This window comes from Pecten maximus, chromosome 2 (genome assembly GCF_902652985.1).
Source record: "Pecten maximus chromosome 2, xPecMax1.1, whole genome shotgun sequence".
Classification (NCBI taxonomy): domain Eukaryota; kingdom Metazoa; phylum Mollusca; class Bivalvia; order Pectinida; family Pectinidae; genus Pecten; species Pecten maximus.
In genome coordinates, this window is record NC_047016.1 from 6024651 (window position 1) to 6039344 (window position 14694).

The 14694-nt window shown below is 37.1% G+C and overlaps 2 protein-coding genes across 3 annotated transcripts in view; one reads left to right on the top strand and one right to left on the bottom strand.

Annotated features, from left to right (window-relative positions):
• The window catches only part of LOC117340704 (choline transporter-like protein 4), a 46149-nt gene extending 45251 nt beyond the window's left edge, over positions 1-898 (bottom strand). Inside the window, exon 1 of the mRNA XM_033902470.1 lies at positions 705-898. Coding sequence (XP_033758361.1) covers positions 705-774 — 70 coding nt within the window. The 5' untranslated portion in view covers positions 775-898. The remainder of the gene's footprint in view (positions 1-704) is intronic.
• Positions 899-1228: 330 nt separating this feature from the next.
• LOC117315104 (choline transporter-like protein 2) overlaps positions 1229-14694 on the top strand; it is a 54550-nt gene continuing 41084 nt past the window's right edge. For both annotated transcript variants that reach the window (XR_004529683.1, XM_033869253.1), the window contains exons 1-3: positions 1229-1371; positions 2199-2247; positions 3346-3419. Coding sequence is in view for 1 of the 2 variants with exons in the window: in XM_033869253.1 (XP_033725144.1) it covers positions 1341-1371; positions 2199-2247; positions 3346-3419 (154 nt within the window). In the remaining variant the exon portion in view is untranslated. The remainder of the gene's footprint in view (positions 1372-2198; positions 2248-3345; positions 3420-14694) is intronic.

Sequence of the window (14694 nt, forward strand, 5' to 3'; positions counted from 1 at the left end):
GTTTTTGTCAGTAAGATTGTTTTATTTACAACATGTTTAATTCCGAAGTTGTGTCGGTTCGATCATTACAACATACATACCTTAGATACAGTTTCATCGTGTAAGATTTACACCTTATTTTTATACCTTACCTACAGTTTTACAGTGTAAGATCAGAGACATATATGTATATATGTATATATGTCTCTGGTAAGATTTACACCTGATTTTTATACTTTACATACAGAGTGGAAACTTGTAATACATTTTGTCTTGATAACATTGTGTCTTAGGATTAGCCTATGTCTTTTATGAACATTTAAGTATATAGAAAAACACTCATCAGACAAATATACTGTGTATGTAAGGTTTCGATACAGAAACCAAAGAGTCTATTGTAATGATATTATAAAAGTTTCGCCATTATAACAATGCACTTACACATTTGGGTATATACAATTTATTTGGAATGGAAAAGACATGCCAGTTGATTTTTCGTTACTTTGATATATGAATACTTATTCAATAGCTGTAAATTGTAATTAGTTAATCAAACAATATTAGCACACGATTGCAGTTTGAACAAAATTAATCCCACAACTAATATAAAGCTTCATATTTAGTCAAATGTATTCCCTATCATGATTTGGTGAATTGACAAATGAATCGTATCAGTGATTATATATTTATATACTTGTATACATGTTTACATAATACACACTTACCATCTACTTTTTTCTTTTCGTCTTTTCCATCCTCTTCTTCTATATCCTCTACCTTACTACCACCACACATTTTGTATAAATCCGAAAACAGTGAACACTCAGAGTGTAATATGTCCTATCTGTGTAAAGTGTGTCCTGTAAAATGTCCCGTACTGTGTAGAGTAAGTGCTTTCTCTACCTACTGACGTATTAAAAGTTCCATTGTATTTCATCTGAATGGAGATTCATTAAAAAGTAGGTATGGAGGCTACTGAAGGATGCGTTATTTACGTCCATTGGAACAGGAACTCTTTCTTTACATAAAAATCTTTGAGAAACTATTTCACGAAATTTTACCTTCGTAATTAAGTCAATTAATGTGTCATCTCAAAATTAGCAACACCTTAATATATATACCTATCTGAATTAATAGTAATTATCATCGGTTATGTTGCAGTTACCCCTGAGTGGGCCCCAAAGTTTTTAGCCTCGATTGTTGTCGTTGTTGCCAATGGAAGGCGGGCCCTCAGACCACGTGACGAAAGGTGGGATTTTAACACAGGTAAATTGATCGGGTGTGTGTAAACTGTACGTCACGATTTTATATCGGAGAAATTGAATCCTGTTCCTAGAACGATATCGGAAAACAGCAGTGAGATGGGAGAGGAGGACGAAACTAAAAAATATGGTGAGTTATAAGACATGTAAACATATGATATAAACCTCTAGTAGCTCAATGTGTGTGTACATTATTTAACGAAACATCGTGTTATGTACACAGAATAACATACTCATATTTCATCGTGGATTCTACCATTTTGTCTGTTTGATGTGTGTATAAAGTAAACCCACAACTGTTTTTGATTTTAACTGTTATTAATGTTGATGAAACTGGCATGGGGTTAACAGGTGCTTGAGGATATTGTAGGCCAACGTCGAGTTCTGAAACCAGTTCCGGTAACGTTACGTACTTGTTTATTTATAGACTGTTGATGGAGTAAATCGGTCATGTCAGTGGTAATTTGACCATAACAGTTTTAGTCTTTTTTCAATCATAACATAACAGTGTATACATGTAATTATATTAAATGACTGTACTTGACACACACACACACACATATATGAAGTATGTGTGAACTCTTCATGAAAGTTTTTGGAAACTCCATGTTGATGATGCTGGGGTTGTGGGGGTATGTACATAATTATTATATGATCTCCACTAACTCTCATTCACGACATTGGGTTATTATCGTGTGTACACTACACTGAATTTGTTAATTGAAACATTGAATTGTTAATTGGAACATTGAATTTGTTAATTGAAACATTGAATTGTTTATTGGAACATTGAATTTGTTAACTGCAGGAACATTGAACTGTTAATTGGAACATTGAATTTTTTAATTGGAACATTAATTGGTAATGAGTTTGTTAAATGGAAAATCGGGGATGAATAGAATTTAACATTTTAAACAGATGACGGATGACAGTCAACTTTACCTTTCCCTATTTCAGGTGAAGCTAGAAAACATGACCCGAAATTTAAAGGACCACTCAAAAATAGGTAGGTAGAACTGATCATAGCATGTATATGTTCTGTCAGTCTGTCATAACTATATGTCGTTAGTCTAGCGGTTGTATGATTGTGATGAAACTTCACAGGTATATTTGTAATGCATGCATTGGACAATCATCAGCTTTATTGCATGGCCAAAGGTCATCAGGCCTAGGGTACTGTCACTAAAAATAGAATATTTCCTGTACCACTTAAAGCTTACCATCACACTCTGTGGCCATGGTGAAGTGAAGCACCCTGCCTCACCTTAAATTTCCTGACCCCAATTTGGTTTCTTTTGTTTTTCGGCATAGATATAGCCGTATAATATTCTTTTGGCCCCAGATATGACACGACAGGTGGCATGGAGTTACTGGTCAAGATGAAGTATATGGTTGGTCAATGTAGCGGTAAATGCAAAATGCAGATATGCAGTTAAAAACAAAACAAAGTTTAATTAAGATTAAATGCATAAGCTGAATAAGTGGATGTATCTTTTCAAATGACACGTTTATAAAATTATATTCCTGATTCTATTGCAGTCTTATTATCACCAAAAATGATTCAAACTCCTATAATTTTGCTATCCATGCTGAAACGCATCTATAGTTCGTTAATTTATTTCACCAGCAGTTTTACATTATAACCACCAGCATTAAAACTGTGTCGCTTATCTTTTTAAAAGATATTTCTTATCATTTGTTTAGGAAATAATTGCAGTTAGGAAAGTGATCAAAAATTGAGTGAAGAAAAAACAACGAAAACAAAATAAATAGCGGCTTTGCTTTACTATGATGGGGTTTACTTTTCACCTTAATGGTAAATTGAGCAGTGATTCACTTTAACATAGGCTTCACCTTACCATACCACACTGGGTAACATCTATACAGCTAGGATACAAACAATATTAATATTTATTGGAGTTAAAACTTAATATATCAGTCAGTCAAGCTGCACGTCTTTAGATTTCAGGAGAGTGTTCTCCACCGCTGAGTACTTATAACAATCTATATGGAGAAGGGTACAGGATTTCCTACTTTTTGTATTGACTAATTATCATCTAGAAAATGAAATGTAGATTAAATGAAATCCTTATTCTGATTTCAGATCATGCACGGATATTATCTGTTGTCTTTTATTCCTCGTCTGTATCCTGGTAATGATTGCCTGCTCTGCTGTTGGTAAGTATCACCATAGTAACGAATAAAATGTAGATATAATGGTTTAGCTGGAAATAAATGTTACATTTTATACCTGTGTCACCACGAGGATTGTGGGGTGTGTGTGTTCCTTGTGTGGGGTGTGTGTGTTCCTTGTGTGGGGTGTGTGTGTTCCTTGTGTGGGGTGTGTGTGTTCCTTGTGTGGGGTGTGTGTGTTCCTTGTGTGGGGTGTGTGTGTTCCTGGTGTGGGGTGTGTGTGTTCCTTGTGTGGGGTGTGTGTGTTCCTTGTGTGGGGTGTGTGTGTTCCTTGTGTGGGGTGTGTGTGTTCCTTGTGTGGGGTGTGTGTGTTCCTTGTGTGGGGTGTGTGTGTTCCTTGTGTGGGGTGTGTGTGTTCCTTGTGTGGGGTGTGTGTGTTCCTTGTGTGGGGTGTGTGTGTTCCTTGTGTGGGGTGTGTGTGTTCCTTGTGTGGGGTGTGTGTGTTCCTTGTGTGGGGTGTGTGTGTTCCTTGTGTGGGGTGTGTGTGTTCCTTGTGTGGGGTGTGTGTGTTCCTTGTGTGGGGTGTGTGTGTTCCTTGTGTGGGGTGTGTGTGTTCCTTGTGTGGGGTGTGTCCGTCAGGATGTGGCTACACAGTTATTGGTTTGGGGAATTAGCATTGGTAGAATAAGCCACACCCTGATGAAACCCCTTTTGTATAAACCTCGTGGTGAACTGTAATTTCCTTTGAAACAATATGGAGACAGTCTCTTCTTCTTAAATATTTATTTTTACTCACTGGAATCAATATTTCACTAAGGTTCAACCAATACAGAAGTTCTTTATAAATTGTCCACTCTGGTGCTGGCCCCTACTTCAAAATTGGTCAGAGTCTACGGGTCCTTGTAAAAGGCCAGCACCCTCACACTCACTTGGGTCCTAATCTTGCTCTCTCCTTCTGCACCCGTACTCCTCTCTCTCTAAAAACTATTTATGTATACTTTTTACAAAACAGTCAAAACTATAACATTCAATTTCATTGGTTAATAAAATAGTAAGAGGTGGAGTTTAATTATTAGATGGTGCCTATAGTAATTAAGATATGTTGACACCAGTTACCTAACAGCTATGGTCAGTAGTAAAACATACAAAGTCCTATTCTGTCTCAAAGTGTTTATCCTACAATTACTTTAATTGAGCCTGTTGAGTGACCACCTGTCAGCTGGAGGGTTCACCAGTAGATATGTGTCAACTCAATTAAGGCTAATCCAGTTTACCTGGCTGAGTAATAAAAACATCAAAGCATCTAAAATACAATAAGATACTAATAAAACTGACTGCCAAGCTAATTCAAATGTCTAGTAATAAAATATAACAATATAAATTCCATAGTCTCATGTTGAAATATTCCTACAATTTACCTATACTTGAAATATCACTAATTATTAAAATGACCATTTTTGTACTTTAATGGTCATTTTAATAATTAGTGATATTTCAGGTATAAGTAAATTGTAGGAATATTTCAACATGAGACTATGGAATTTATATTGTTTATATTTTATTACTAGACATTTGAATTAGCTTGGCAGTCAGTTTTATTAGAATCGTATTGTATTTTAGAAGCTTTGATGTTTTTAGGAGTCAGCCAGGTAAACTGGATTAGCCTTAATTGAGTTGACACATATCTACCTGTGAACCCTCCAGCTGACAGGTGGTCACTCAACAGGCTCAATTAAAGTAATTGTAGGATAAACACTTTGAGACACAATAGGACTTTGTATGATTTACTACTGACCATAGCTGTTAGGTAATTGGTGTCAACATATCTTAATTACGATAGGCACCATCTAATAATTAAACTCCACCTCTTACTATTTTATTAACCAATGAAATTGAATGTTATAGTTTTGACTGTTTTGTAAAGAGTATACAAAAATAGTTTTTAGAGAGAGAGAGAGGGAGTGCAGAAGGAGAGAGCTAGATTAGGACCCAAGTGAGTGTGAGGGTGCTGGCCTTTTACAAGGACCCGTGGACTTTGACCAACTTTGAAGTAGGGGCCAGCACCAGAGTGGACACTTTATAAAGAACTTCTGTATTGGTTGAACCTTAGTGAAATATTGATTCCAGTGAATAAAATAAATATCTAAGAAGAAGAGACTGTCTCCATATTGTTTCAAAGGAAATTACAGTTCACCACGGGGTTTATTTAAAAGGGGTTTCATCAGGGTGTGGCTTATTCTACCATTGCTAATTCCCCCAAACCAATAACTGTGTAGCCACATCCTGACGGACACACCCCACACAAGAAACACACACACCCCACAATCCCTCGTGGTGACACCTGTGTGTAGGATTGTAACCATGGTGTTGCTGTCTCTACAGATTTTGTTACCATTGACCTTGTAAATATAGAAGATAAGCCAATCATCAGGCTTAAAATTTCTTTTCAAATCTTAGAGCAATCTGTGATATTTTGTTGAAAGTTACATGTTATGTTTTAGTGAATTTTGAGAATTTATACAAAATTTTCAGAATTTGCAGCATTTTATGTTCTGCATATTGTATGTGACATCAGGTATATCAGGATACACATGTATACCTACTATCCTGTCTAAATGGAGTATCTTTGTTTTGCATATTGTATTCATCAGTAATTATATATAAACTCAAATTCAACATGACCAAGGATAATGTCATACTGATCCTATATCATGACATGTATGAGACATATTATGTACAAACCTTATAACTACTGATAGTTATCCTCATTATATTAAAAGTACAGTAAAAGTAACATCAATAACTGTTATAATATACATGTGATGACCTGTTATACACATGTCAACCTGTTATACCGGCGTGACGACCTGTAATACACATGTGACAACCTGTTATACACATGTCGACCTGTTATAGACACGACGAAATGTTATAGACAAGACGACCTGTTATACACACGTGACGACCTGTTATACACACGTGACGACCTGTTATACACACGTGACGACCTGTTATACACATGACGACCTGTTATACACACGGCGACCTGTTATACCGGCATGACGACCTGTTATACACACGGCGACCTGTTATACCGGTGTGACGACCTGTTATACACACGGCGACCTGTTATACCGGCGTGACGACCTGTTATACCGGCGTGACGACCTGTTATACCGGCGTGACGACCTGTTATATGACTGTGACAACTTGTTGTACACATGACATTATACACACACAATGCGAATTATCTTATCCCTTTTTATGGTGTTTTCAATTATTCTGTTCAATGTCTGAGAAGAAAATATTGCATATTAAAACCTCATGAATTTTACATAGAATTATAGTATTATTAAAACTGACGTCTGTGAGTTACAAATTACTACACTTTTAGGTCTGCATGATATAGACGCCTCGATATGTCAAGATCGTCAACAAAACTATAAAATCAAGTCTCAGTCTAGCAATTAGCGAGGATAATATATTATTGTTTATTTCTTATTGAGTCCTAACAAAAATGATGAACCAAGCATATACAACTCTGACCATAGGCTTTAATGTATCCACAACACTTACACTGCTATATATCTGGATGGAATATAGTAAACATCTTTACACAAAGCAGCTTTTTGAGACCTTTGAAAACATCAAAATTAATTTGTCTCTCAAAGTCAAGGTCACAGTAGGTTAAACCTAATCAGGCATGGTGAAGGTCACAGGTTATACCTGATCAGGCATGGTGAAGGTCACAGGTTATGCCTAATCAGGCATGGTTAAGGTCACAGTAGGTTATACATAATCAGGCATGGTGAAGGTCACATGTTATACCTGATCAGGCATGGTGAAGGTCACAGGTTATGCCTAATCAGGCATGGTTAAGGTCACAGTAGGTTATACATAATCAGGCATGGTGAAGGTCACAGGTTATACCTAATCAGGCATGGTAAAGGTCACAGGTTATACCTAATCAGGCATGGTGAAGGTCACAGTAGGTTATACCTAATCAGGCATGGTTAAGGTCACAGGTTATACCTAATCAGGCATGGTGAAGGTCACAGTAGGTTATACCTAATCAGGCATGGTTAAGGTCACAGGTTATACCTAATCAGGCATGGTTAAGGTCACAGTAGATTATACCTAGTCAGACATGTTTAAGGTCACAGCTAGCTGTACCATGTGGCTATTATCAGACATGAAATCTTATCAAGAAACCAACTTTCTTATGTTATGAAATATCAAAGAAAGTTTAATGGGTGACATTGGGTGTTGGTGAGATGTATGGTACAGATGAGGTGGTGAAACACTAGAACATGCTATCAGAGACTGACAAGTACTAGATAAACACTGCCTCATGGAATGTGGGCGAGGAGCCATCTAGAATCACAATTTAGGTTGATCAGGTTCTTCTTCCTGGTTAGAAGTTAAATAAGAAATTTTATACAACCAGAGAGACGTGACAAATTGCACGCACGGCAAACACTTGTATGTTATTTATAGATTTTAATATTCATCCTGTTACTGTAAAGCCTTGTGATAGAAAGATTTCTTATTCGAAGTCAACTGGTCAAAAGTGTAGAAGAGATGTCCCCGATAGTAAGAATACCACAGCAATAGGTTTATAAAATTACTGGGCGTATTTATGATGCTTGACTGCTATTATGTATTGAATAGTATGTAAGTTATAATTACTAGATTTGAGGACAGATTAAATTCCATGATCAGACGTGAAACGGTATGGGGTCACCTCCCCGACCACATGGGTTTTTCCTGGGTTCTTCAGTTTTCTCTCACAGTAAGACCCCGCTGGGCCAACAAGTGTGATTATTTGCGATTGTTGTAAATGAATAAAGTTTCATTTACATTGCATCCATTAAAACTTGAGTATGACCTTACTTCTACATTCTGAATGAATAACATAATATTTACTTAAGAAATGGCTGTCCCACATATTTATGTCTATAAACTTGATCAGCAATAAATTCTGTAATAAGTAAAATGTACACTTAATTCTGTTTATACCCTTTAATTTCTAATGCTGGAAGTTACGTATGGAATTTAGTTTAATATGTTGTCCGATTGAGTAACAGTGAGTCAATACCAGCTACATGTACCTGCTATCCTGTCTGATTGAGTATCAGTCGAGTCAATACCAGCTACATGTACCTGCAATCCTGTCTGATTGAGTATCAGTGAGTCAATACCAGCTACATATACCTGCTATCCTGTCTGATTGAGTATCAGTGAGTCAATACCAGCTACATGTACCTGCTATCCTGTCTGATTGAGTATCAGTCGAGTCAATACCAGCTACATGTACATGTACCTGCTATCCTGTCTGATTGAGTATCAGTGAGTCAATACCAGCGACATGTACCTGCTATCCTGTCTGATTGAGTATCAGTGAGTCAATACCAGCGACATGTACCTGCTATCCTGTCTGATTGAGTATCAGTGAGTCAATACCAGCTACATGTACCTGCTATCCTGTCTGATTGAGTATCAGTGAGTCAATACCAGCTACATGTAGCTGCTATCCTGTCTGATTGAGTATCGGTGAGTCAATACCAGCTACATGTACCTGCTATCCTGTCTGATTGCATTTGAGTATCAGTGAGTCTGAATACCAGCTACATGTACCTGCTATCCTGTCTGATTGAGTATCAGTCGAGTCAATACCAGCTACATGTACCTGCTATCCTGTCTGATTGAGTATCAGTGAGTCAATACCAGCTACATATACCTGCTATCCTGTCTGATTGAGTATCAGTGAGTCAATACCAGCTACATGTACCTGCAATCCTGTCTGATTGAGTATCAGTGAGTCAATACCAGCGACATATACCTGCTATCCTGTCTGATTGAGTATCAGTGAGTCAATACCAGCTACATGTACCTGCTATCCTGTCTGATTGAGTATCAGTCGAGTCAATACCAGCTACATGTACCTGCATGCTATCCTGTCTGATTGAGTATCGGTGAGTCAATACCAGCTACATGTACCTGCTATCCTGTCTGATTGCATTTGAGTATCAGTGAGTCAATACCAGCTACATGTACCTGCTATCCTGTCTGATTGAGTATCAGTGAGTCAATACCAGCTACATGTACCTGCTATCCTGTCTGATTGAGTATCAGTGAGTCAATACCAGCTACATGTACCTGCTATCCTGTCTGATTGAGTATCAGTGAGTCAATACCAGCTACATGTACCTGCTATCCTGTCTGATTGAGTATCAGTGAGTCAATACCAGCTACATGTACCTGCTATCCTGTCTGATTGAGTATCAGTGAGTCAATACCAGCGACATGTACCTGCTATCCTGTCTGATTGAGTATCAGTCGAGTCAATACCAGCTACATGTACCTGCTATCCTGTCTGTTTGGAGATTATCAAGGTTTACCCAGTCAGTACCTTCTATTCAAATGATGTTAATTTTAGCAGCTGTATGTTTTCAAACTTGTAAATTATATCAAAGCATTAACATGCTAACTAGATATATTTCCCTGTTAAATCACAATTTGATGACTTTTATTTACTTTTCTTAATGTATAAAGTACCTATATACATATATTGACACATACAATATGACATCCCTGTAATTGGGACACTATAGAAGTCGGATATTGTTTACATTTGAAGAAATCTTATCCTTCTGTCTAGGTTGATGTTTTCCTTATACCCTTGTAAATACTTCAATTTAGTACCTAGAATTGGTTTACTATATTTGTCAGACAATCTATATGTTCCTTGAGTAAGAATGCATTTATTACTGCCGACTCACAATATATTTTTTTTAATGAGCTTGTAATTAATTATGTCTCTCAAAACTCAAACAGACAGGGCACTGATGAACTGGATCATGTTTAAATCAATCCAAGTCTATGAACACATAGACTTCATATATACAAATGTAAAAATGAAAGGCTTATCAAAACTTCATCTGAATGACTTGCAGGTCTTAATACAGACTTTTTTCTGAGATACATGTATATGTATATGTAGATTATAACAACATGTCTGTAGGGATTCATGAAACATTTATGCTGCTCCTGCTAGGGCAAGATTACTTACCCTAATTATATAAAGATACACAAAAAGTATAGTCAGATATTGGGATAAGAATTTACTCTATATGCAAGATAGATAAGGCTATCCTACCCTCAAGCCATAAAAATAGGGTAAAACTCTGTGCTGATGGAACTTCAGATTTTACCAGGAGTTGAAAAAGATTACCCATTATAAAACTATTTCAGAGGTTGAGAGACTCCACACCTGTCAGTACACTATTACAGAGGTTGGGAGACTCCACACCTATCTGCAGAACACTATTACAGAGGTTGAGAGCCTCCACACCTATCAGTTCACTATTACAGAGGTTGGGAGACTCCTCACCTATCAGTTCACTATTACAGAGGTTGAGAGCCTCCACACCTGTCAGTACACTATTACAGAGGTCGGGAGACTCCAAACCTATCAGTACACTATTACAGAGGTCGGGAGACTCCACACCTATCAGTACACTATTACAGAGGTTGAGAGACTCCACACCTATCAGTACACTATTACAGAGGTCGGGAGACTCCACACCTATCAGTACACTATTTCAGAGGTTGAGAGACTCCTCACCTATCAGTTCACTATTACAGAGGTTGAGAGACTCCACACCTATCAGTACACTATTACAGAGGTTGGGAGACTCCACACCTATCAGTACACTATTACAGAGGTTGGGAGACTCCACACCTATCAGTACACTATTACAGAGGTTGGGAGACTCCACACCTATCAGTACACTATTACAGAGGTTGGGAGACTCCACACCTATCAGTACACTATTCCAGAGGTTAGGAGACTCCACACCTATCAGTACACTATTACAGAGGTTGGGAGACTCCACACCTATCAGTACACTATTACAGAGGTTGGGAGCCTCCATACCTATCAGTACACTATTACAGAGGTTGGGAGACTCCACACCTATCAGTACACTATTACAGAGGTTGAGAGCCTCCACACCTATCAGTACACTATTACAGAGGTTAGGAGACTCCAAACCTATCAGTACACTATTACAGAGGTCGGGAGACTCCAAACCTATATACACTATTACAGAGGCCGGAAGACTCCAAACCTATCAGTACACTATTACAGAGGTTGGGTGTACAGATCCATTCCTTATAAGAACATAAATTATTGACCTTTTATGATGTTTAATTTATTCTCGCTGTCACAAATCTGAGTAAAGCTTAAGGACTGACAGCAGTATGATCCTAACAGAGCCTGGACATTCTTACGATATATATAGTAATACATGTAATCATCAGATTTAAACCTCCTTGTCACAGGGCCATCCCATCCTGTAATAATTGTTAGCAAACCTAGCCAACTTTAAAGTTATGAGCAGCTATTTATAAATGTTTAAACTGTTTTTGACCTTATAAATTGTATATACATTTCAAGGTTCAGTAGATGTATACCTTTTGGCCGTACTTACGGGCTCTGTTTGAATGGAATGTGGGTTTAAACACTCGCTTGTTTCTTCCGTGTTGATTTTCTCTCCAGTTTAGAGTTTTTTTAACATAAGTACATCGCCAACCTGACAATCGTTAATCAAAGATATATAGAAAAGGTGTATCTGGGGAGGTATAACACTGCTGAATTGAATTCTGTGTTAACACAAAAAGGTACCATGGCGGTCTATGATTTTGTCTATCTTGAAACATCTGGAGTTATCCGTTATCCAAAGAAATTATTTTTTTTTTTTTTGATGACTTGTCTCCCCTTTGATGGAACTGGATGTACATTGATAATGTATCCTCCACATACCATAAATGGTACCGTTCTCCCCTTGGATGGAACTGGATGTACATTGATAATGTATCCTCCACTTTATTACAGACTGACTGATTTTTAGGTCATCTGAGACAAAGTCTCAAGTGACCTATTCTAATCCCCTTTTGTCCGTCGTCGTGCATCGCGCGTCGTCCGTCGTTTGGCTGGAAGCTTTTATGGCTAAAGGTCAACCAAAATTGTGAATTATATGGTCCCCACCCCCCAGGGGCCTGAGGGGAGGGGCTAAAATGGGTTAAATTGACTAAAACTTCAAAAATCTTCTTCTCTACTCTCAGATATGGTGGAATCAAACACTCTTCATAAATGGAAGGGTCTTAAGGTGCTTTACCAAAATTGTGAATTTCATGACCCAGGGGTCTCGCGTTTGCCCCTGGGGAGGGGGTAAACTTTACTATAGTTTATATAGGGAAATCACATTTTTGACTCTAATTTGTTTAATTTCGATTGGAATTCATTCTTACTTGGTAAACATTATCAGCTTTGGATAACAGTTTGATGGTATGCATATGTTGGCCCTGACTGACCCCCAGGGGCTAATGGGCGGGGCCAAAAAGGGTCAAATTGACTGAAATTTCAAAAGTCTTCTTATCTACTCTCAGATATGGTGGAATCAAACACTCTTCATAAATGGAAGGGTCTTAAGGTGCTTTACCAAAATTGTGAATTTCATGACCCAGGGGTCTTGCGTTTGCCACTGGGGAGGGGGTAAACTTTACTATAGTTTATATAGGGAAATCACATTTTTGACTCTAATTTGTTTGATTTCGATTGGAATTCATTCTAACTTGGTTAACATTATCAGCATTGGATAACGGTTTGATGGTATGCATATGTTGGCCCTGACTGACTCCCAGGGGCTAATGGGCTGGGCCAAAAAGGGTCAATTAAATTAACTGAAATATTTCAAATCTCAGGTGACCGTTAAGGCCCTTTGGGCCTCTTGTTCAACAGACCTCCCATATGTTGTTAAGTTTAGTAGCCATCAGCTACTAAAAAGGAATCTGCCTTAAAATGACAATGGTTGTTCTTTATTGGGCAAAACCCAGTGAACCGATTTTTCATTCAATATAATACCTGTTTCAATGGCCTATCTTCCATACATTACAATTCCTGTTTCGATAAACTATATAACCTATCTTCCATACATTACAATACCTGTTTCGATAAACTATATAACCTATCTTCCATACATTACAATACCTGTTTCGATGACCTATCTTACATACATTACAATACCTTTTTTGATGACCTATTTTCCATACATTACAATACCTGTTTCGATGACCTGTCTTCCATACATTGTAATACCTGTTTCGATGACCTATCTTCCATACATTAAAAAATTGTAATACCTGTTTCGATGACCTATCTTCCATACATTGTAATACCTGTTTGATGACCTAGCTATCTTCCATACATTGTAATACCTGTTTGATGACCTGTCTAGATCTTCCATACACTGTAATACCTGTTTCGATGACCTGTCTTCCATACATTGTAATACCTGTTTGATGACCTATAGCTAGCTATCTTCCATACATTGTAATACCTGTTTGATGACCTAGCTATCTTCCATACATTGTAATACGTATACCTGTTTCGATGACTTATCTTCCATACTTAATTTACAATACCTTTTTCGATGACCATTTTTATATACATTAATGTAAACCTGATCCTTTGAACAATTCATGATCACAATACAACACTTCTTTGGAATTAAACCTGCTGAATTGTTTCTGTTCCAATGATTGCAACTGGAACAGTTTAATGAAATACCAACAACAATTTTCTTTATGATTAACATGTACAGGTGACAATTAATTAAACAACAATGAAGCCAGTGTATATAATTAGCACATGTAATGTAAATATAAGTACTGGAAACAAGATACCCAAACACCTTTCTAGAAATAAATGTGTGATTTATGTATGTATATGAATGTATTTATATTGATGTATACATGTACATTAGAATGTAACAGCTTGTTCAGAAATTGATGCTGTAGAGAATTAGAGTTTAGGAGTTAAGGCAGCATAACAAATGCTGAATTGAAATGATAATACATGTACATTTTAGAAACATAAAAACATAAATTGGGCATGATTTGATAGCCTTATCAGTTGCAATTTACATACAGTAAGAATCTTTGTTAAGCGCTCCACAGGGTGGCAATTCCATGTGATCATGTACTATAAGCTAATTTTGGCAATATCAGTACATGTGAGTCTCAGCAAACTTCTTAGATAGAAAACATATATTGGTCAATACCAAAAATATGTGAACCTATAGCTATATAGATTCTGACAAGTTTGGATATTTAAGTCACACTAACTCTCCAATGTATACAGGGCACACAGAACAGAGCTTGTGCTAGTTATATCTAAACATCCTAATTTAATGGCAGTTTCTTTGCTGATATTCTGTAACTCAAATCTGACAAAAACTCAAGGTCATAAATCATT